Consider the following 24,776-nt stretch of genomic DNA (forward strand, 5'->3'; position numbering starts at 1 on the left):
TAAAGCCAGTACTCAAGTGCATTTTGCCTTGCTTCTCCTCTCATCTTCCTGTCTCCAGCGGTCAACAGACCAACACAGGACCATATTTACATCATTTCTCTTGAAGATGGTAATGGGAACAACGCAGGGAAAAAATGAACACTCTGGTGCTACCCCAAGGCCGGCCTTATCTTCTCAGAGTTTAATACCTACCTCTTGGAACATCAAAACAGCCCTAAAATCCACACGCTGTGACAGTCAACTGATGTGACCGACTAGCCTAAGTTAGTTCAAATGTAAAATATAGCATCTCTAGCCCTGGAGATTAACTGAATTATAATTCCACATTTGAATGGTATTTTACAGATTCTTCCAAAGGCTCTGAGCATCTACCCCTTAATTAAATCTAATTTGGTTTCCACACAGAGTATTACTGAACATATTCACTTCACCATACGTGTAAGCTCAATATACATCATCTTCACCTTCTAACTACAGCCTCATGAAGATGTTTCCGTGTGGGAACATTCAAAACTGATTTATGGCTCTATTGCAACAACTATGCAACTAATCTTCCAGTATAAATGCAACACGTAAGGACGACCTAACTGAAACATATAAATTCCACATATACTTAAAAATATTATTGTCTGTAATTTAATATAGCAGAATGTTTCTAAGCCTATAACCTTGCATGCAGAAGCAGTTTTTCAAGCATTAATACTTAAATGGGTCATAGACACCACATCTGTCATTCTGTCCTGAAGTCTATGAGGCAAAACCAAGACTATGCTGGCCTATTGATTTTTCTAGCATTTGCTTTAATTTACTTAACCATTGAGAAATCCATCAGTACATAAAGGGCAACTGTCCATTACTGCCTCATTTGCAGACATTCCTTCCCCTCATTTTTGGTAAATATTTCCCTTAAATTGCTATGTGTTTACAGTGTAAAAACGAATTAGGAAAGTGCTCACACCTGTTTCTGTTCGGTAACTGCTGCACTGAGGTATATGTAACGTGCTTAAAGATAGAATAAATATCTAGACATTATTACATCTGTGTGCAAAGGGTGGTAAATTAGATCCTAATTACATTAACAGGGATTCTGCCTCCCAGCTTAAATTTTACATGAGCACTCTGCAAAAATTCAAAAGCTCTGCTGTGGTTTCTTTATGAGCTGGTGATTACAGCTACTTCCTATGCGGTCACTAAATATTCTGTTTACAAATAAATGAAGAAGCTTTGAGCCAACTTGCCAGGGTAATAATCTATTTCTTTCTCCCCCTCCCTCTTCCCAGCAAACCCTCGCCACATATGCATGGCAACAATCAGGAGCCCTGGCTTCATCTAATTACTCCATCACATAATTTCACAAATTGCCTTGTCACTGGGGAGCCAAGTGCAAAACACGCTCACAGTGGGATTTCAGGCAGCAGCTTTCATTTACTACTCATTCCTTGTTAAATTAAACACAAAAACACCAGTTGTGTGAAAGAAGTCAAAAAGAATGCCTGCAAATGAGCCAGACAAGTACATCTCCTACCTACCATTTCACCAAATACATCGTCGGCAACAGGCACCTCTGGCAGGAGGATGCCCTTGGCTGGCCCATTCTTATTTGGATGTAGCTGCTACAATAGACCATAACCAAAAGGCCAAAAACAAATAGGCTTCTCCAGAAAGTAAGCTTCATCATATGTCAACAGGAAGCACGGGCACGCAGTAAAAAAAAAAAAAAAAATGCTATTCTCAAGCCCCTCTATTCTTTGCCCTTTCCGCCTGGCCATGATCCTCACATGAGAACATGTTATTTGTACTGGAGGAATGATGCCAAGCCCTCTGAAACTATAAACACTATATACCACGGAGTTCCACTCCAGCTAGGAAGAAGAAGGAACCAGATCCCACTAATCTTTAAAAGTTCTCAAACAGAAAGATCATCAATCAAGTTCGCGCAGTATTAGATGTTTTCCTTTTAAGTATTAATGCCTTACATGTCTCTGAAACACATCAAGGTAAATGCTCACCCATCTCACTACGGATGTGGGGGGAAGAAAGAGAGTACACGGTGGGTGATGCGCCCCCGGGGAGCAGACCTGAGGGCACAGCCCTGGAAGCTGACATTGGTGCATCAACAACTAAACACGGCCACCGGTAATTAAAGGTATTTCTTTGCAGCTCAGGAGCCAGCGGGGTCAGGTACCGTTTTACATCACAAACCAGTCCTTTCTGTATGTGGATTTGCCAGCATTATCTGCACAGGGAGAAGAACACATTAGCAGCAGCTGTCTCTCTGCTTTTACACTGAAAATTCTATTCACACAGACAGGTGGAGTAATTTAAAAGCCAATGTGGTGCAATTTCGATGTGACTAATGTCACTGCCTACTAAAATGCCACCATTACCACTGTTTATGGAAACATTACTAAAATTACATTTTATTCATAAGAATTTTAGGATTCTGGTTATTACCCGCTTTAAAATGATCAGACCTCGGTGTCAGAGCCCAGAGCAGTGGCCTAATTCTCCAGGCTTTAGCAGCCTCCTTTGCTGAGAAACGACAGTTGGATTGTAGTTTCGAGAGTAATCGGGACGGCAGCGGCAGTTTTCTCCATCTCCATAAAGCAAATTAAAGACATAGCTCTTTGGCGTCCTGGACACGTGAAGAGCAAAGAAATCTTCAAGAAGCTAAATTTTGTGTTAGAAGGTTTGGTTAGGATTTGCATGAGGAAAGATTCCTCACCCCCAAACTGCTCTCCTACATTGTTAGTAATAGGCAGGGGGAGATATTTACATATTTCCATAAGGAAGGAGGAACCGCTAATGTTTAAAATCTGAAATTCTAACAATGTATAAATTATTCCAGTTGCACAAAATATCAATAGCTCTAGCTTTGCCTTTTTTCAAAGGGCAGAGATGTCCGGTAAAAGAATCTAGATAGGAAAGGACCATCCTTCATCCTTAGTTACCAATAGCCATCAGATTGCATGATGAAGTTTTATGCCAAACCCTCTGGCTTGTATTTTTATTTAAAAATACTAATTAGCTAGTTCATGGAATGAGATTATAATTATACCTTTGAACTTCCACAATGTGATTTGATTTGCTCTGTACTTGAGAGGCAACGTGGTGGAAAGCACATGGAAATTCAGGTCAGGAGATTCTAGCTTTTGCCCTTGAGAGAAATCATTAACTTCTCTAAACCTCATTTTGGTCATCCTGCTACCTCATAGGATTGCCTTCAGAATCCAACGTACGTGAAAATATTAAACTACAAAGCACCACAGAGACACACGTTATGATTTCATTTAGCCTTTTGATCAATTTTTTTCTTTAGCTGTTAACAGGACAGAAAGATCCAGTAAGCCAAGCCATTAATAGATCATTTTTTAAAAAGCCAATGATAAAGTAACATTACGTAGGCAGGAGACAATTTCATGTAACATGGAAATCAGGTCATTTTTTGTGGAGTCTCTCCCCCAAGAAGTTCGGAAACTGATTTTTCTTTACGTAATGGGAATTATTCCAAAATTGCCTGGCATAGCTCTTTCAGCTACTCTTTTGCTCTTGGAGGCTCTCCACAGGCCCATAAAGAAACAGGTGTCCATCTGCGTCCCTGAGGGCTCTCTCCTGCTCTAGACACACTAGGGTGAGTATCAAGTCCATTGAGGTGAGCCAGCTTTCCCGGGCTCAGGACTCTGTAAATGGAGGGACCCTTGTCAGTATCAGCCATTTTGACGGGAATCCACACAGTCACTATTATTGCTTGGAGCCTTAATAAAATAATTTGGCTACCTCAGGGCATGCAGTTATTACAGGCAAACTTGGACCATGACCAACAGGGTTTTGTGACCCAAGCAACAGACCATCGATTGCAACGTGTCCTCCACTACTGGTTATCTCCAGGCATATACTCACAACAGCTAAAAAAAAACAATTAGAGCCGTGAACATTTAGAGGACAAAAACAAGTAAAATGGATCCATTTCCCCAACTGGGATTGGTACAGATATCAGGGGTTCAAACAGATTTGTCCTACAGAAAAATGTCCACGTATGTAGGGACATAGATGCACCCACAGTCATACTCATGCTTCCATAAGGAAGACTGAGATGCGATGGGGATGTTTCCCGTGAAGTCAAATAAAGTATCCTAAATTCCATGACATATAGATTTACTTCTACTGGCAAAACAGTCAACCAACCAAACTAAACCAAAACACTAGAATCCTTTCTAAAACAAAGCCAACCGATTTTCTCACCATCAAACCTTCATACTTTAAAGCCAAGTACCTTCACTAGGAATCTTAAACATTAAGAAAGTGAACAGTCAAGCTTACATTATATGAAATTCCTAAGGGTTGGACTGAGTCCGTTTAAAAGATACATTCACACATAAACACACAATGCTCCAGTTTTAATCTGAAAGATAAACAGAGGAGGAGCACTTGCATACTCATTGACCGAATTTGATACTTTACCTTCAAAAATATATCAGAGGAATCAAAAGAAGACATGATACTGATGTATGCTTTGAAGTATAAATGGCTGGCTAGTGTTCAAGCAGTTATGTACATCAGCAACCATCAACTTAATAAATTGTGCTTATATGGGCACTTTTGTTTTGAACCTAATCTTTTATTTAATTAGCCCAATTGAGAGTCCATCAGAGAACCGAACTATAATGTATTTTTAACTTACCCTTGGAAACAAAAGGAAAATTTAAGTTTAAGCTGACAAATTGCCAGCCAGACTCTATACAAGCCCCTTGTATAAGGCACCAATCATCAGGGACATGAACAGACCATTTGGGCACAAAAATCTCAATCACATCCCCAAAATAACATAGAGCCCCAGTCAGAACTCATTTGTTTATGAGTCCTATGTACCTGGATAAATGGGCAATTTTAAAGTTGGGCTTTTGTTTTTACTTTTGATTGTCCCCCCCGCCCCCACCATGCCCCCTCATCAACTGACTGTAATTACCCCAGGTCAGAGGTGCACAACCATGATGGGGAGGAAAGGCTGGGACAAGGGGAAGGAGGTGTGTGGAAGGCTTCGAGCGAGCTCTGCCAGGTCACTAATGGCCTCTGGGGCAAAGACTTGGAGAACCGGCTGATGCTTTGCCTTTGATCTTCTAATTCACAATGATCATTAGTATTAACTCCGATTCTTCTGGGTGAAGAATTCCAGCTGTAGCCTTTTCAGTTTACCTGACCTAAGAAAATTCATCACCCATCCCATTAGGATTTCAATAACCCGCTAAGAAAGAGAAAAAAGCAGCTGCCCCAGAATCTAGAAACCACCCGCTTCATTATTAAAACAGACTTTATATGACATATATCACAGAAGAATTAGGGCATTCCAATAGTCCCTCCAAGTAATTAAATAATCTATTCCCTTTTCCCCGAGAGAGAGAGGATTCCCAATTGGGTGAAAAATCATCAGGGTCCGATGTAATCACAGTTGAAATATGCTATCTCCAAAAGTAGCAGAGACCTTTGAAAATTAAGATAGAGGGATTTGTCAGTCCAACTTGGGTTAGTTTTGGCAAAGCCTAGCTCTGACCTATCACCCTTATGAAAGCCTGTGAAGGTGAATGGCAACTGCTTGGAAGAGAAAAATAGTAACTATAAAGATATTCTCATAGGTTTCAGAGAGCTCATTTTTAATAAGGTACATGGACATCTGAAAGAGAAAAATTCCTTCTCACCCCTATACACTAGTTTTCAAGAATCTTAACTAAATAATGTATCGGCAGATAACACGCAGCGAAGAAGGACTCGGAGTTGCTGTCTCCACCAACCACCTTCCTCAGGTCAGGCACATGAACGTGAAGATAAGTTAGGACTAGTTTGGAGGAGGGACTGTCTTTCTAAAATACTTTGTCCTACCCTGATTCCCATTCCAGGCAAGAGTTGGAGAATACCGTCTTCCTGCCCCACTAACGTCTTAGGACTAATTTTAGCTGAATCATGCTGGCTGGCTAGGCACAATGGAAATATTACCGTTAAAGCTATCAAAGTTTAGAGGTGAGGGACAGAGAAACAAAAATGGAAGGAGGGAAGCATATCCCATCTGCTACCTACCTAAGGCCTGCCTACAGGTCCTTCTTCTGCCTTTTGACCTTTCACCTTGATCAAGAGAATGGGTTGTCTGGATACCAAAGAGAGGTACTTTTTCAGTGTAATAATAATTCCTAATGTTTAGAGGACAATCCTTCCAAAACTGCAAGCAGAGATATGACACTAAGACGTCGCCAAAAGATCTTGTTACCAAAAGCAAAACCAATGAAACATCTGTCTCTTCTAGAGCATTCAATTCCCAATTCAATTCCATTTACGCCATCCTTAGAGTGGCGGACCCGCAGGGCACTTTTCATCTAATAGTGTTTCTATGGAAACGCCATTCTCAACCTGGAAGATTCTACAACCCCTCACTTTGGCTTTATCCACATTGAGAGGGAAGTCTTATAAATCAGAAATTGAGACATAAATTTTGCCACAGACAAAAAAAAAATATTTTCCAGGATAGAAGTTCACAATAAGAAACAAACAAAACAAAACCAAAGAGTAAAATATGTGTATCTGACATAGAAACAAAGTGTCTCTATTAAGTACCCAATGAGACCCCAAAGATCAGTGAAAGGAATCCAAGAGAATGTGAATCAAAATCAATTCACCTTGAGGGTCACCTCCCCAAGTGGTCAATGCCAGATGTGTCGCCCCTTGCATGGTTTCTTCACCTGAACCCGCAGGTGTGTATTTTAACAGCCTGCATTCTTCCTAACTTTCAAGACTCCTGGGACACACAGCAGCTCCATGCAGGAAAATATGTCACTGCATATTTAAATAAGAACCATATTAACTGCTTTTCTATTTAGATTATATTTAAACCTGCAATATGCAATAGGGTAAATGTGCAATAGGATAGGAAAACCAAACAAGACAGAAAACCCTTGATTTTTACCTTAAACATTGTATTTATCCCTTCTTCTCATTTTCACTAGGCCCTTGGGCATATAGCTTTGTAACACTATGTAGCAAAAGAACTGGCAATACGCAAAACACAACCAGTTTAAACATTAGGACATAGTAGGTTATAGTTATAGTTGGAATAACGCCTTTAAGAAGGAAAAAGAAAACTTCATGGAGTGTATGCCCCCGAACTGCCTGACTATACAGCGACTCATACTCAAATATTAGGGATTTTTTAATTGTTTGCAGTAATTTATCTTCAGGCAAATGCAAGCATTTCTATTAATAAATGCTTTTGTTTTCTTTCTAATTCTCTCTTACTATCTAAATAATGTCAGTCATTCTTTTCAATTCCAGGGAATAGTTTCTTTTAAGAGACCTTCTCTAGTTATCAAATCCTGGCAAATGTTCAACTAAGACTGAGGTGGAAATTTTCACCACTGAAATTTCCTTTTACTCCATAATCAGCAAAGTTTAAAATCTGTTTCCTTTTTCTTTTATTATTTTCATCATATACAAGTATTTCCAGTTTAGCTCACTAGAGATTGTGAGTCCAAAAATGACGCTTTAGTTCTCTCCCTGGAGTAGTAAAATGTGCTACTGATGAAATCTACCTGTGGCCAACCACAGAACAGCACATTTTTCTGATGCTGGGGTGCAAATCCAGAAAGTTTTGTTTTGTTTTGTTTTGTTTTCCAGGGCCTATTCTATTCCTCCAACACATAAGTGCTTGAAAGCCCTTTCAAAGGCAGGTTTTTGTTGTTGTTGCTACTTTAACTGAATAAATCCAATGTAAAGATTGACCCATTTATGTGAAAGAGAAAAAAAGAGTAGGAATTTGCTTTCAAAAAGGTATGTGAGCTTTCATAATATGCCATTTGGCATTTAAAAGATTAGTTTGTACAATTTGCTAATAAATTGTTATTGCTATTGTTTTAATTAGCCAGAGTTTCAGTCGCTCTTTTGTATCTTGCAGGATTTCAGACAGGATTTTCTAGAGAAGTTACACTAATCATATAGCAAGAACGTTATCATTTAAAATCTGTAGCAACTTCCAAATGAATTGCGCATCCCAAGAACTCTCAGAACTTGAAATAAAGTTGCTAAAAGATTAGTACAGAGCTATCACTACTTACTTACATTTGAACAAATAACAAAACTTTCCTTAAACTCTAGAGGTTTTTCCCCGTAGAATTTATTATTATCAGCTCCTGACTATAAACAATTACCTAAGCAGTTTGTGCATTCCTTCAAGAATTACAACAAGACAAGGGGAAGGATGTTCCTGATAACTGGAGATCTTGCTGGTCTTGCAATTAGAGAAGAGGGAAGGGAATGGCTTTCATTGGGGGTAGGAAAGAGGGAGAATATTTAAATATATCTCCTTTGTTTTTTAGATGACATTATGAGACATTTGCTTTTTGAGGATGGTCACCATTATCGATATTTTTGTATGAGCACATGGGAGTGGAGTGTGGAAGCAGGTGGGCATGCCCAACGCGAACCACAAGGCAATTTCTGTGAGCCTTCATAGAGATGTGGACGAATGGGTTTCCCCTTCCAGGGTGGTGGTCAGGCCAGTACAGACCCCCAAACTGAAAAAAATTAGCCCAACCTCAAGAAATCTGGCAGCTTAGGCATAATTTCTAATCCAGTTGCCCCAATAACATATGGACCACAAAAAGCACTGCAATACAGGTAAGATCTTGCTGGCTGCTAAAGACGTTTTCTGTTTTGTTTTAAGAAAATAATGTAGCTCTCTGCAAGGTTCTTCCCAAGGGTATGACCTAGAAAACCAGGAAATCCGGTGGATGAATAAAAGAACTTGCTTCTCTCCCTCCCGATTCTGTCTGAACCAATATTTGATTATATTTTATTCAGGGGCATCTCAGCTTCAAGGAAAGCCAAAGCTCCTCTGTAGACTGAGATGGAGGCTGACGAAATCCATTCTTCTTCTTCTTCTTTTTTTTTTTTTTCTGTTAGTACAGGAAATAGACTCAGGTTGTAACTTCCGGGGCCACCTGATTTTGTCCCCTCCCGCCCTCATCCTCCAGATCAGGTTGGCTGGTTAGCCCCGGTGACGAAATATCAGCACAGCTGCATCAGCACCTCTGACCGACTGTCTCTTCTTATCTCCTGCTATTTATTCTTCTTCCTGTGCCCTCCGTGCCCTCTGGACCCTCGCCCTTCCTTCCCACTACCCCTTCAGTCGAGGTTGGTAATCCTCAGCAGCAACCTTACACCTTGCACGAGGCAGATCTCAAACTATCCACATCTATGTAACAAGTATCAGGTAAGTAATAGCACCCGAATTGGGTTCTAGGTAAACCTAATGTGATGTTAAAATCAGCTATGCCATCTCAAGCTTCAACTAACTATTAACCAGCATTAACCAACCTCCGAAGCTGATTCCAGAACTGTCAGTGGAGGCTAGTGGCTGTGTGGAACCACGATGGCTGGAAGGGAGAGAGGAAACTTTTTTTTTTTTTTTTTAAGTTACTCCTGCTGCTCTCGGTTTTTATTTTATTCACAGAGGCTGGAAAACCTGGATTAATTTATACCCTTGAGTGTTACTGGAGGTACAGCCTCTATCCAGAGGAGCAGACCCAGCGTGGCCTTCGACAGCCCCTGTGTGTCCCCCTGTAACAGTACAAGTCACCGAAAAACATAGCTCTGAAAGTGGGCAAAGGCGTGAGGGTCAACAGACCTGGGTACATCAGGGACAACGCAGAATTAACCTTGATACGTACCAATAAATGACTTTCAAAAAAAGCAAACTAGGCTAAAAATGGTAACATAAAGAGTTTGCTTCTGACATTTTTCAAAAAGCCAAGATTTTTGGCATTCATTCATTTTAGGCTAGGCTAGGCGAGGCGAGGCGAGGCGAGGCTACAACCTATTTAAATTCAACCTTTGCCCCTAATAGTGAAAGTCCCCCTTGCCAACAATTTTGCTGATTTTTAAAATATTATTTTATCCATAAATTTTCATTTGGTCTTCTTCCCTGGATGTCATTAAATCAGTATGCACTTACAAAAATATCCACCAAAATATTATGATTATAAATATTTTGAACATGAAATTCATTCAGAACAATAACCAAACAAAACAAATCCCTTGGTGGCATAAAGCCCCCAATCTCCAGTTTCTCACATCTCCAGGAGAATTCCTGCAGTGAAAACAGCAATACTCACACAGACAATATAAACTGTTACTCTGCTTGAAAAGTCACAAGGGACTACACAGGAAGTGCCGACTCTATATTGCTGTTTTCCTTTACAGTTCTAAGTACAGGGACAACTTTCACTGTGCAGCCCTGACTCAGATGAATGTTTTGGAATGGCAACCAGGCCATTCAAACCACTTAAAAGCAAATTAATGTGAACATCTTGCCATTGCAACAAGATTTAAACTTTTTTGGACCGTTCGCTACAAAGGTCCACTAAAGCGTTAGAAGAAATTAAGTCCTTCTCTCTGGGGTCTGGCTGGCTTTCTTCTTAGTAGGAGTTGGTTCTAAGTACCTCAGAGTCACACTGAGAAAAGCAACATCATTAACATACATACTTAAAATCACAAGTCACATGAACTCCTAAACCTTATAACTTACAGTTAACAAAATTGCAATAGTGCACTTCAAATAAAACTCCTCATTTGGGGTAAGTGTCTAGGAAATTAAGTGCTAACACTTTTGTAAAAACTAGGGGAACACAGTGATTTATGAAATATTCCAAGTGCAGAGGGGATCATTTTGCCCCCATTTTTTTTCTATCACAACTGGTTCACCGTCCATATTTAGTTTACATATGTCATTTAGAATCCACTTACTGTTAGATGCTGGAACAGCCACGCCCTCATGATATTTGTGGCTACTTTGGGAAAGATGCCACGCTTTTTGTGACGCTTTTTGTCCTTATCTGGATCATCATCGTCACCTGTGCTGGGGGAAGCTACACTGTTGTCCAAGCCATCACCTGCAAACATAGTGAATCAAATTTTGACTGATGCTACCTTGACATGCTTTATTCAAATAGAATGCCTTTGGATATAAACAAAACCAAAAGAGCAATATAAATGATTAATAGTTTATTTGGTACTTTTTTTTTTCCAAGACAAAGAGAAAGAACAAGGCCTAAGCTCAAAAGTAGTCAGGTCTAAGGAACTTCTTCCAAAGAACAGTGGGAAAGGTCAAAGGGAATGAAGGGAAATAGCCAATCTCTTCAGTAGCTTTCTTTGTTGCCATGGTAATGATTCAGATGTGTATAGCTGAGACGTGGTAAGTGTAACTCCTACTGGGGAGTTAAATATGGGGGTGGCCATGGGCAGAGGTGCTGTCCCTGCCTGGGTAGTCAAACCCCACGTATCGTCATTGATGTCAACTTGTGAGAAGATGCATTTAAGATATCAACTATTTCCACAAGTGATCTATCTTAAGACTAAAGTAGGCCACGGAGATGTAAGTAATCCATCATCTAAGCGATTTGACATAGGAATGCTTCAAATAGAATATAATTCTTCTTGTCATAAAAAGAGAGCATCAAGTTTACTAAGGGCAAAACTCCTGAAATAGTTTTTTAATTAGGAAACAATTACTGTGTAAGTCAAATAAAGTGATGTTAAACGAATAGTCAATTGGAATTGTGTTAACCTAAAAATCCAGGCAGTTTCTAAAATTTCTTCTAGATTTAAATCTTTCTCATTTGAAAAGTCACCTATTTACAAATTCCTGAATATTGGATCCTAGTCTTCCATTGATTTGTGTTATAACATTTATGTTGTTTCTTCTAGAAAATATTCTGGCTCTGTGACACAATAAAACAAAAAATGTAGTATTCCTTTTACAGTGCCATGTTTAATAAGACAAAAAATGAAATTTCAGCCCATATAACCACACTGTCCAAAACAAGTCATAAGGTACAAATGGAAACTAAGTATCTTGTGTTCGGCACAAAACTTCAGAGGGAAAACAAGCCTGGACTAAAACCACTACACTAAAAAGCAGCTTGGCTTCTGTCAACCGTGCCTCCGAGTAAGGAACCGACTTTGAGAAAGGGACAGGTGGATCCGGCCCAGGAAGAAGAGCTACAGCAGCAAGGCTTTGCCATGAGGCAACACAAACATCTAAGAGCACATTCCGTGGGTTATGCACTTCACTGGAGAGCCGTGGACATGCCCCAGGAATCGGGTACTTCGGTGAGACAAGTTTCCTAGCCACTGTACACCGGAACTAGCCTCATACTCAGTTACACCGCTTCATGAACTTATTTCATATTCCTTATTTCTGCTACCTAAATACACTAGGTACAAATATACTTACTACCTTGATTTCAGTTATTTCAGTCTAATCGATAGTCATTATGTTGCCATTAATCAATTGTTCCTAACAGCTCCCTCAGGAGTCCCCTGCCCATCCCCCCCAAAAGGAAATTGCCCCCAAATTGCCTTAACTTGTACTGAGGTAAAGTTTAAAAACCGTTGCGTGAGGAACAGACTAAATATCAACATTTCTGCTATGATTACAGCGTATGCCACAAACACAAAACTTCTGCAGAACTTTTCTGAGTGTGATTTTTCTTAATTTAAAAATCCATCATTTTACTGTATTTGAAAATCCATCTATTCTGTTAAAGTTCCACAGGATCATAGCTGTGCTCTCAGTGGAAAAGATCGTAAAGACCCACAGTCCCAGAGCCCTCGCTGTAGCAGCAGCGAAGAAAGTGCTTGGGTGACTTGCCCAAGGTCACGCAGCAGGGATGGGGCTTGCTGGACCAGACACCCGCATCCCTACATCAGTGCTCCTTCCACCCCCACCAAACTCGTTGCATAACCAAGTGTTTTATAAGGAGTCCCCTTGGATTTGCCTAATAAATTCCTTAAAAGTCCACTATTTAAAGAGGCTTTTTATTCAGAGAAGCAATTCACCATATAAAATAACAATTCATTAAAGAAACATGAGAAAAGAAACCAACTCAACAGCATTTAAAATTTCAATGGGCTAATCCACTTTCAATATGCAAAAGGTAACCAAGGAAAAGAAACATATTACTTGATCACTGATTAAAAATGAAAAGCTTCTAACCTAATGACAGTTTTTCACCACCTCTCCATGATTGTTTTCCACCTTAAAAAAAAAAAAAAATAGCCTTTCCATCCGTCTCAAAACCCCTTCAGATTAATTTAGCAGGCAATGCCTAGTGCCTGCCTTGAAGAGAAGTCATTGATAATTTATGGAAATATCTACTATAATCCAGCGGAGATGACTTTTTTCCAGCTTTGTGCATCAATAGATAATCAAGGCCTTAAAGCAGCCTTAGCTTCCCATTACCTCAGGCAAAAGAATTCCTGAAAGCATGCCTTGAGGGCACCTGAATTATATACTCCATTAGGAGAGGAAGGCTTTCTGCATTCCATGTGTAACACTCACCAGAACCTTTCCTGTTTATTTCTGCTGTATGAAAGCAGGAGCATTAGGAACAGAATTTTTTAAGTGAAGACTTATGTAGACACAATGGAGAACCCTTTCAAGCAGGAGCCAGATCACCCCCTTCAGTCCCTGGCAGTGACCTCTCCCGAATAAAAGGTTTCTATTACATCATTAGCTCAAGCCAAAAACAGCCTTGGCTTAATGCACAGTTTGTTCTTCCTACTGTTTTTAGGCAAATACAGCTACTTTACTCCCATCTGGGAGGGAAATTACACTGCTGGGTTGTAATCTAAGACAAGATTTTCATTGGAAGCAAATGCTTTCAATCCAGTGTAAATACTGGTGCATGTTCAGAAAAGCCTAAAACAATAAACCCTGCTCCTTCCCGACACAAGTTAGGGAAATGGAGAAGATGGGGAAGGAGAGGAGCATAATAAAACAGACGATTCTAAAAGCAAACACTTTCATAGATTTTAATAAATTGTTTAACCTCTTCCACTTTCTAGAATTGAAAATTGATCTCGAAACATCTCAACCTCAGAGGAAAGTCTAAATGGTCAATTGTACCTTGAGCATTTCCATTCACTCTGCAATTTGATACAGTCACCTCGATGCGGTCTCTGGAGGATTTATTTCCTTTTTTTATTTTTAAGATCACTAAACAAACTTGCAGAACCGCCGGCCGACCACATGGCAGCACGCAGCAGCTCTGAACCCCATTTGTAAAATGTCAGCAGTGACTTCATTCCTGGAGCTGACTTCTCCTGCCGCCAAATGAAGGCAAACTGAAAAGGTGGAAATAATCATAAAAATGATGCTAGTCCATAAACAAGCTTACAGCCTCATTAGGATAGCAGTAGGCTCCAGTGGGTGATTTATGCTCGTTTTGCTGATGCTATGAGGAAATGCCATAGGGCGACTTTAGCCAATTGCTAATGGTTTCTGACAGCTTCTTAGCAACTAGTGCAAGCAACGTTGTGGCGTTTGCTAGTGACAGAAACTGAAAATGTCATATTATCTGCCCATGTGTCATGAAGTCCGTGTGGCAATTAACTAGCAGGCCAGTGACTGAGGGGCCAGAGGCTCGCGAAAATGGCCTTTGGCTATGCAGAGGCAGCGGATGGGCCAGAGCACACACTGCCTACACATATGCAACATTCTAATGCAGAAATCCACTTCCTTGTGACTCCCCAGCTCTGATGAGACCGGGCCACTCAAATCCCTTCCCCCCCCCCCACACTCAAGTGAAACCCTACCCCCCCACCCCCACCCCACACTGGGCATTGGCTCTGGCCTTATGAGAAGCCTCTGGAGCAATCTGCTTTGATATGATTATCCGAATGGCTCCTTAATTGGCAATACCTGGTTCTGTGCTTTTTGGATGCTGGATTCAAAGGTGCTAGCCATTTTTCTGCTCTCTGACGAATTAGTCTAAAAGGATTGAAGCTCACTGAAGCGGACGCATTGCCTGTCAGATTGCGAGGGGCAGAGGGACTCAGCAGCAACAAGACACTCCATGAAAAACCCCAGGCTTCTAACGAGCAGGGGGAGAATCCTGGCCACACTTTCCAGTTTCCGAGCTATCAAAACCATGCACTATATGTCAAACTGTCAAACCTTTCAGCGTGGGCCATTTGCCCTTTCAAGTAATATTTAAGAATTGTTTTTACAAAATTTTATAGGCCATGGTCTAGTGAAAGAGGCCAACCAACAAAGAAAGGAATTTGTACTACAATCCGTCGATGGACAATTTCTTGCGAGACCTGGTCTGTCCCTGCGGAGCAAGGCAGGTGACCTGTGGCAGCTCCCAGGCCGTCAGGGAGCTCAGATTTCAAACACGCTCAACTCAAACATCCCGAGTCGCCTATTTAAGCATGCCCAGGCATTTAGACTGTGCTATCTCGTGCCTTTCAAGGCAGAATAAAGCGGCATTTACCGTATTCAGGCCATTCAATGGGTCAGACTGACCGTGTCAGCAGGGGCTCCTCTCTGGCAGGTCAAAGCCCTGCTCCCATTTTTCTCCTCCTCCCAACGCCCTCCCCCTCCCCCGCCCAGGACTGCCCATCCCCAAAACCTATTCTGAGCCAGGCAAAAACCCCCAAAAGTGCCCAAGATTTACATCACAACAGAGAGGAACTTCCAGTGTCAGTGGGTCAGCAGGTATAAATAAAAATGGGTTGTCTATCAGAGGGTTCTTTCTTTCCTGGAGGCAAAACTCCTAATTAGGGATCTGAACTTTCAATTGTGCGGGGCAAAGGAAGGTGTAAGGCTGTGGACCTTCTTGTTTTGCTAGAAGCCGAGCTGCAAGGCACCCCAGCTTCACGACAATTCATTTACAACTTTGCATCGAGACTCCATAGTTTCTGGCCAGGTTCTCCCCTTCACTTTTGCTTTACGCATCTTCAAGTGTTTGGAAACAGAATGCTTGTCCCAGAAATGTACGTAGACTGAAAACCAAGGCCATCTGTAATCTCATCCGCATCTTTCAATACAGAGTCAATGCTATCATGTCTTGAAAGGTGTCGAAATTAAGGCTGTACAGCTTGTGTTGTAAGCTGGCTAAATTTTCATCCAATATTAAGGGTTTTCTCCTCTTGCCTGTTTTCTCACATAGCACACCTACAAGAGAAGATGGCGTTTCACCCCTTACGTGGTGTGTAGAACATTCCTGCCCTTCCAGTGGCTGCTGGTGCAAACATCGCATCAGTACAGAGGTCGGGTTTCTTTTGCAGTGGAGCTATCCGAGTGTTCCAGGTTGTTCAGAAGAATGTAAAACTACCCCAAACCCACTTCTCCAGATCATGGCTGTGTCTACTTAGCCAGAAGTCAGATGGGATAATGTTTCTGTGTTATGTTAAGAGGATAAATGGTGAGAATTATAGACAACCCTTTCTCAGGAACCAGCAAGAATACTTCAGAGGTTATAAAGAAGTATTTTGTCTTCATGGAGAATGTATAATTGCTGCCAGAATGATTTTTCTAAAATACACAATCTGATCTTATAACCCTGGCTCTTAAAATCCTGCTGTGGTTATCATTTGCCTTCAGGATAAAGGCCACACTTTTTAGCCTGGCATGGAAGGACTTTCAGGTTCTTTCTCTCGGCCCCAGGGTGTTCCCAGCCTATCTGCTGCTGGGTCCCCACCCCGACCCCGAGCCTCCTGACCTTCTCACCATCTCCCTTGCAAGCGCTGCTCTCACACCTCTTCGAGGTTCCCAGTGCTAGCCCCCTTTGCAGTGTCCTTCCTGGCAAGCTCCTTGGTGACCTTTTTTAGGTTAGGTCAACTGCCATCTCCTCTAAGAAGCATGTGCTGGACTCTAGCTGTTTGGTGACACCCCTCCCCAATCCCCAATTTTTCTTTTCCCAACATTCCTCCGTCCAAACACACATCGCGCTCTAGCAGGACTGTTGATTTCTGTGGTCTATGTCCCCTCGGCTTGATTACATAGGATCTGTGAAAGCAAGGACAGGGTCATAGTCCCCTCTAAGATTCTCTAGCCCCAGGCTTACCCCGGTGTCCAGGGTATAGACTTGTCAATGGCATATTAAATGAATGAGCAAATGCATTTCTTGTTTCACTGCATGGAGAAAACCACAGTTTGAATTTCCAGCTGTTATACTCCTTTTTGATACATACTTAAACTCTTGAAGAATATTCACCAAGGAAAACCAGTAAAACTGTAAGAAAACATAAAGGAAGTGCAATCTCCAAAACCGGGATGTTTCCTTGGAATCTATCAGCTCATCTGGGACAAAAGATGGACTGAGTGAAAGAATCAGAGTTCTTTTTAGTGTTTGTCATAGTCTCTCAGGAATACTACCCTCCTTCAATTACAATTTAAAACTATTTACCTAACTAAAGTTTCTTGCTGTTTGTACATTTTTCCTGAGTTCAACTCTAAAAACTAAAGCAAACGTTTTGTTTCCCTCTGAATTTTTCCCAATGAATTAAATATACTACTTTACACGTCTCCCAGTTTTAACCGAGCAAAGAAACTCAACTGTTTCTCAGCAGACAATTTCACCCTGAGCTCAGACTCCAGGCTCACACTTTATAGACTCAGGGCTAAATACAAAACTCTAGAACTCTGGCTTTTCCTTAGCTTTGCCACGTCATGGATTGGCCTCCCCCACAGCATTCCTCCACACCTGCCTCAGCAATTTTTCAGCAACAGGTTATCGGAAGACCTTAGTACCTGATACTATCATACAGACTGACGTGCCACAGGGTCCCCGGAGACATTAGAAAGATCTTATACGATCAATGAAAACCTAATACAACCCCATAAGTCTTACTACACACTTTTAAGAGAAACACAGATTTCATATATCTTCAAATTTGTAGCCAATATGCAAACACATAATTGTCTAAATCCAATGGTTCACTTTTGAGTTTGACTTGAATTAGGGTTCTGTTACCTCGTCCTCCCTTTTGCACCTTTTCTCATCCTTAGGTGTTTAATATTTCCTTGTTCTTAGCTCAAAGTGATTCTCAGTTGATCAAAGAAAAATAACAAAGGAAAGCACATTCTCATGTTTTGTGTTACCACTCACGACTTCCCTGAAAATGTTGAGGTGGTTCCTTTGGAAACCAAGATAAGGAGTTAGATGTTGGCACCTGCCAGGGCAGTGTGAGGTTCTAGAAGGGGCGTAAGAAATGGCCAGTGTTACAGATACACTAATGGCAGTGACCGATAAGACAGAGGTAAGGAAAAGTGGGGGGGGGGGGGGCGGAAGATTAAGAATAAGCAAACTTTAAATACACACATTATGGCACTTACAAAAAGAAATGTATAGGTACATTTCCCAGGGTTGGCTTTACAGAGATTTGCCATGAAGCTTTTCCTTTCTCATTGACTTAGGTCTGTTAAATAGTGACAAATACTTGTTAATAGTTAGCCCCTGTGGAAGCAGCTCACAGCCTTATTCTGCCCTTTAGTGGATTCCTGATATCACAGAAACCTAACGGGAGAAATGGAGCCTCGGAGCCTGGAGAAAGTAACTCTCTCAATGAACGTACTAACTCCTTTTCTAAAAAGTAAAGTGCAGACTTTAAAACTGAGCCCTCACACAGGTGACTGTCTTTTGCATAAGCGGTTACTCTTACCATTCATTTATTCTTTTGACAGAAATGTACTGAATTCCGACGATGTCCCAAACACTATTGTCAACCACAAATGGTAAACAAAATCAGAAAGAGTCCCTGTTTCTGTGGAGCTTTCCAGGTAGAGGCCACAGATGTGAAACAAAATAATCACAGTGATAAAGGTACGATTGTACTCAATCAGAAAGAAATAGAAGTCTGTGAGCATTGAAACAAAGGAAACGGACTGAGGAGGAATCTGGAGCAGAATCTGAAGGGTGGCGAAAGTCAAGTGGGGGTGGGGAGCAGCCTAAAAGGGCAGAGAGCAGAGAAAGGATTGCAGGCCACACGAACAGCAGGTACAAAGGCCCTGTGTCTAGAAGCGTGACACAACCACAGAATTGAACCTGAGAACGTAGGACCACGTGAAGCTGGAAAGGTGAGAGAAGCAAGACCACTCAGGGCCTCGTGGGCCATGGTCAGAATTTAGGTGTTTGTCCCTAGGGTTCTGAGTAGAGACCCACACACGTACTTCTGTGGCATCATGAGTGTCCTCTCCGTCGCATGCCCCAATATCACCTAAATGTTACCAAAAAAAGCCTCATTCCCCAGTGTTTCTTTCTAGTTCAACCTAACAAAGCACCTGATTCCAAATTAAGATGGGGGAATGAAGGACAATGGAAAAGCAATGAGTCCATTCAGGTAGACCCCAGTGTAGGCACAGATCACACTCTGAAGTTAACCCGTAAATAGGGCGTTTGGACATTGGAACATATTTTCACATAGAAGCAAGTTACAAATGGTGTTGGATCCTAAGGCTTGCTCATCAAAGCCAAAGTAATTCATTAAGTGAATAAAGTTCTGACATCTGAGCCCTAGGTGCAGGAAGTCAGGAAGTATAAGAAGAAGGAGGAAGATGAGTTTTTTTTCCTCATATTTCTGTACACAGAATCAGCCTGGGGAAATATTAAAGTATGTGTAAGTGCCTTTAGTACCTCCTTTTCTATACATCACCTTCACTGCTCAGCATCCATCTCCTGGAGTTTTCCCAGTATCCCAGTGCCTTGTAGGGACACCTGGCCTCCCACTGTGGACACCCCACCCAGACCTAACCTTTTCCTGCTCTGAGTTCACACCATCTCCCAACGACCCAAATACCCAGCCTTTCGGTCTAGTTGATCTCAGCCAGGCCTATCGAGGTAGAAAGCGATCTGCAAACACTAATGGAGACTAAGCAAGAAAAACCGATACCCCCTCACCTTCCCAGAAATGTGGGCATCTTTGAAAGAAAATTTATTAATGCAAATGAATCTTTAAATGGCAGAATTTTAGGTAGAGTAGTAAGTAAAGTTTAAAAAAAAATACAGCTGGTGCTCGGAAAGTTTTGTTGTTGTTATTGTTGTTTGAATCAGCAGATGCCAGCCTTTCAGAAGAGCCCAGGATCAAGTTCCCAAACTTGTCCTTACATCCCTCCATCCTCAACCACTCTGCCCTTGCTCATTCCTCCTGCATTTGGGAAGCCATGCATCTCTCACCTTGCTCAGTGTTTCTTTCTTTTTCACAGAAACTGTGGTGACAGTGAATGGGTCCTGGGGGTGCACAGCAGTGAAAATAGCAGTAAGAGATCTTGGTTGAACATTTGTGTGTATATGGAGGACTTTCCGATAATCTGGGTGCTTATAACTCAGAGATTGCCAACCCGTTGGAATAAATTTGGACTAACTCCTTTACTACAAATAAATGCACTCTATTAACCATCTATCACTTCGTGATTCTTCATGGAGACCACAAACCATGTATAAAACATAGCAGGGTAAAAAATATGAAAAGAATCCAACCAAATAACTGAGACCCAGAATGAAATGCTCACTGATTTTTATGAAACACAAAGAAAATCTGTTGAATTATATTAATATGCCATTGATAGAACTGAAGGAAGAAATAGGACTTTCCAAATTCATGGAAAGTAAGAATTGTCCGTCAGAGTTGGTCAGTGTTCATGTTTGTAGTTTACTTAAGATTTATTTTCTGTACATGTTCCTATGAGTAAAGGACCATGGACAGATACAGGATGCACCAAGAAATCGGCTAAATTTTCCAAGTTTTTTTTTTTTTATCATTGTACTTTGTTCTTTTGAGATAGGAATACCTTTTTCTAGTAATTCAATATGACTTTTTGACTTGAACTCCCCTCAGGGGAACAAGAGCAAATTAGTTACCTACACGCAGAGGACAAACAGCAATGATGAATAGGAAAGAAAAAAAAAACACAGATTTTACTCATTTTTCATCCATTCAGCATTTTTTTTTTTTACAACTAAACACCATGGAAAATCCCTGCAAAAACAGCATAACTTCTTAATGAAGTCTTAGAAACTTCAGGATGTGAGTGCACTGCAAGATATTACTGAAATCTTTTTATTTATACTAACAGTAAAACAAAATGGAAATCCCCCAATCTTTTTCTAAGAAAAAAAGAAAGAAAATATGCTTACAATTGCAAAGGTAAAACAGTGCAAAAGTCATAAACTTTCGTTTTGAATCAACATCTCAGAAAGCATTTGAGGAACGAGTATTTTACCTTTTTAATGTTATTATAGTAATGCATGCCAAATTCCTTGAGATTCCTCCCAAAATATATAAATCATATATTAACAAATGGCCACAAAATTCTATTTAACCATGAAAATAAATCCCTTAGTCAAAACAAAAACAAAAAACAAATGCCACACACGGGGGCTTATAGACAGGCAGACACACACACACACACACACACACACACACACACCATTTATTTTTGTGAGATCCTCAAATGCTTGCCATATAATTTGTTTTTAAACTTTTATATACTCTGCGTGTGTGTGTGTGTGTGTACACACGTGTATGTATGTACACTTATACAGAAAAGACAACATTTATTTATCAAAAAGTTCACTTCTTCAGCAAACTCAGTTATACAGAATGCACTTGAAAAGAAGGATTTAATTAAAAAAAGTTTCTGACGTGCAGATTAGAAGTGGTTGAAGTGGTTCTCAACTTTGGCTACACACAGAATCATGTGGTAGTTTTTAAAAATCCTGATGCCTACACTGTACCCAAGACCAATTAAATTAGTATTCTGGAGGGTGAGATCCCAGCATTAATGATTTTTAAAACTCCAAGATGATTAAAACGTACAGCCAAGTTTGAGAACCAGTGGATGAGGATCACAGATTATATGTGGCAAAGCTCATATATTTTTTACAGAGAAATGACCATAAGACCCTTAATCAGAGAACTGTTGTGTGTATTTCAGATGCCGTTTTCAAAGGTTTACTCATCTGGTTTCCTGCCTCATAGTTTGTAGTCTCAGAGTTTTGTAACAGTGTAAGATGATAAAAAGGCAAAAAAAAAAAAAAGAACCTGGCCCATGAGGGCCCTTTAGCATAGGGGAAAATAGCCCATAGATGCTAAAGAGGCTGTGTAAACAAACAAACAAACAAAAAATATGCAGCACGGTACCATAAATCATGTACCTACTTAATTAAATTGTTTTACACTTGTTAAAATTAGATATGATACAGTGTATGCGCAGTCTGGAGACATTTTCCTAAAAATGCTCCTAAATTTTTTAATATTTAAAAAAGTAGGATTCTGTTCATCTGGACCACATCATTCTTGAATGACAGCAGATAAACCAGAATCACGTGTCTACGTTCTGCAGCAACTCTTTTCACGCATTTGCCCTCATTTCACTTGTCTGTGTAGCTAGATGGAGCACAGCCCTCAGTGTGAGCATCCTGAGTAGGTAAAACATGGGGCACCAGTCCCTCTTCTGACCCTCCCTGGCTTCCTGGGGATCTTCTCTCAAGGTGCTCATGGGTTCTTCATCCCTTTTCTTCTGCTCTCAGTACATAAGGAGGGAGAAGGGAAGGGCAAGGTGTGTGCAGGAAGGAGGAGGGAAGGGCAAGGTGTGTGCAGGAAGGAGAAGGGAAGGGCAAGGTGTGTGCAGGAAGGAGGAGGGGTCAGCTGAAGGTGGAGCACAGCTGGATGAGAGAGTGGGACCCACCTCCTGCAACAAGGTAAAAGTTGGAGCAAGAGGGAATGCCATGGGTCAAGGGGGAAAAAAAACAGATGGCATTCTATACGGGGAGATTTCTTTGCATTCGAAATAAAACGGAACTCGGTTGTAAAATGTAGATTAGGAAGTCTTTGGGGAGAATGAATTGATGTTAAGTTTAGTTAGAAGGAAAACAGGCAAGAAAGAAGTTGGGATAAAAAAGAAAGAAAAGCTTGTTATGCTCTTATTGTGAAGCCATCTCAAAATCCAACGGTTTCTGAAAGATAAGGTGTGAGAATTACCAGCATGTGTCTGTTGTTACATCTAACCTTCTCTCCTCTGATTATCCAAGACTCCAGTCCTTTGCAGAGTTTTTGTGGCACACATACCAGTCACTCAGTTAATTAGGGACAGGGGCTTGCCGCTCAAAATAAGCACATTTCGTCAAGTGGTGACTTACTTTGGTGGGCATAGTAAGGATAGAGTCACTTTCTACAGCAGTGATACTCCAAACTTAACGTGCTTATAAAGCACCAGGGATCTTGTTAAAATGCAGTTTCCCATTCAGGAGGGGAGGAGCCTGAGACGCTGCATTTCTCACAAGCTCCCGGGGGCTGCGGATGCCGTGCCGCAGGTCCGAGGACCATGATGTGCATCTTAGCAAAGTTCTGGAGGATGTTCCCCTACGGGCAAATAAAGCTAGAAAGCGTTGGGTGCATGCCCATGCCTCGCTACAGTGGACGGCGAGACAGTCTCCCTTCAGCGCACCCAGGGAGCACTGTACCTACACCTGTTGGACAAGGATGGGGAAAAGGCTGTTCATGTCCTCATTTTGAGCATCACCTCATGATGTCTCTAGGACTAACTGCAGTATCAGAACAGTCAGGATGTCTCCAATGGGCGACTCTCCTTGTGTTTTGTTTTGGTTTTTTATTTATTTATTTATTTTTTTTTTTTTTTAAAGATTTTTTATTTATCTATTTGAGAGAGAGAGAACGAGAGATAGAGAGCATGAGAGGGAAGAGGGCCAGAGGGAGAAGCAGACTCCCTGCCGAGCAGGGAGCCCGATGTGGGACTCGATCCCGGGACTCCAGGATCACGACCTGAGCCGAAGGCAGTCGCTTAACCAACTGAGCCACCCAGGCGCCCCTGTTTTGGTTTTTTAAAGATTCATTTATTTGAGAGAGAGAGAGAGAGCAGCCACGTGGGGGTGGGGGGAGGGGCAGAGAGACTAGAGAGCTTCTCCAGCAGACTCCTCGCTGCGTGAGGAGCTCGATCCCAGGACCCTGAGATCACGACCTGAGCCGAAATCAAGAGTCGGACACTCAACTGAGCCACCCAGGCACCCCTCGACTCTCTTTTCTGATAATGTCACAGCCCTCTCTCCTCCTCCGTGTCCCCAGCACAGGCAACACCTCACTTCTTGCCTGGGAGGTATTACCAGAGAGTAGTGTAGCCTCTGGAGTCAGACTGCCTAGGCTCATGTAAATCCCATCCTCACCACTTGATAGCTGCATGACCCTGGGCAAGTCAGGCTCTCCAAGGCTCTGTTTCGCCCCTCCGGAAAAAAAGAAGCATAGTAATAGTACACCCTAGAGTTATTGAACAGATGAAATAAAATAAGCTACATAGAACACTGAACACATAACCCGGCAGCACTGGCTTAGCCCAGTGAATGCCAGTTCCTGTGGTTGTTTTGCTACTGAGAACATTCTTTGAGCGAGAGGACCTTTCTCCTGAGCCCTGCACCCAACACAGGAAAACAATCGCGGCCACTCTAGTCACGTGTCCTCAGCTCCCCCATCCCGTTCTCATTCCTAGCAGCCACTTTTCCAGAATACATACACCCGTCCCCCTAGCACTGCATACCATTTTCATGTTTTTTTTCTTTTCCCCCCCCCAAAGAGCCCTGGAATGACTTGGAACTTTGTACGTGTGCTCCAGAGGAAAATGCTGTCTAAGTGGCCCCACCACAGGATGCTGGCAGCCCAGGGCTGGACAGTGATATGCGGGAAGCACGTTTTATTAATACAAGTTCTCATTCCCCACACAAAATAGGTCAATTCATAATACCTTGTCCTCTGCTCTCCAAATAATATTTTCATGGTAATTAACAGCAAAGGCTTCTGGTTTTGATTTACAAATATGGAAAACAGTTACATCACTGAAGAAAGTATCTTTAAGGTCTAGGACAAGAGGGATGCCTTATGGAAAAACAGCGCTGATTTTCAAGCTATAGTCCATCTCTTGTCTAGATAGTAAGAACAGCAGTAAT

General features: G+C 41.4%; 1 protein-coding gene across 2 annotated transcripts in view; it reads right to left on the reverse strand.

The window, feature by feature from the left end:
- MEIS1 (Meis homeobox 1) overlaps positions 1–24,776 on the reverse strand; it is a 132,206-nt gene that overhangs the window by 47,748 nt on the left and 59,682 nt on the right. For both annotated transcript variants that reach the window (XM_035728929.1, XM_035728930.1), the window contains exon 8: positions 10,783–10,928. In XM_035728929.1, the coding sequence (XP_035584822.1) occupies positions 10,783–10,928 (146 nt within the window). The remainder of the gene's footprint in view (positions 1–10,782; positions 10,929–24,776) is intronic.

The sequence above is a fragment of the Zalophus californianus genome, chromosome 8, assembly GCF_009762305.2.
Source record: "Zalophus californianus isolate mZalCal1 chromosome 8, mZalCal1.pri.v2, whole genome shotgun sequence".
Lineage (NCBI taxonomy): Eukaryota > Metazoa > Chordata > Mammalia > Carnivora > Otariidae > Zalophus > Zalophus californianus.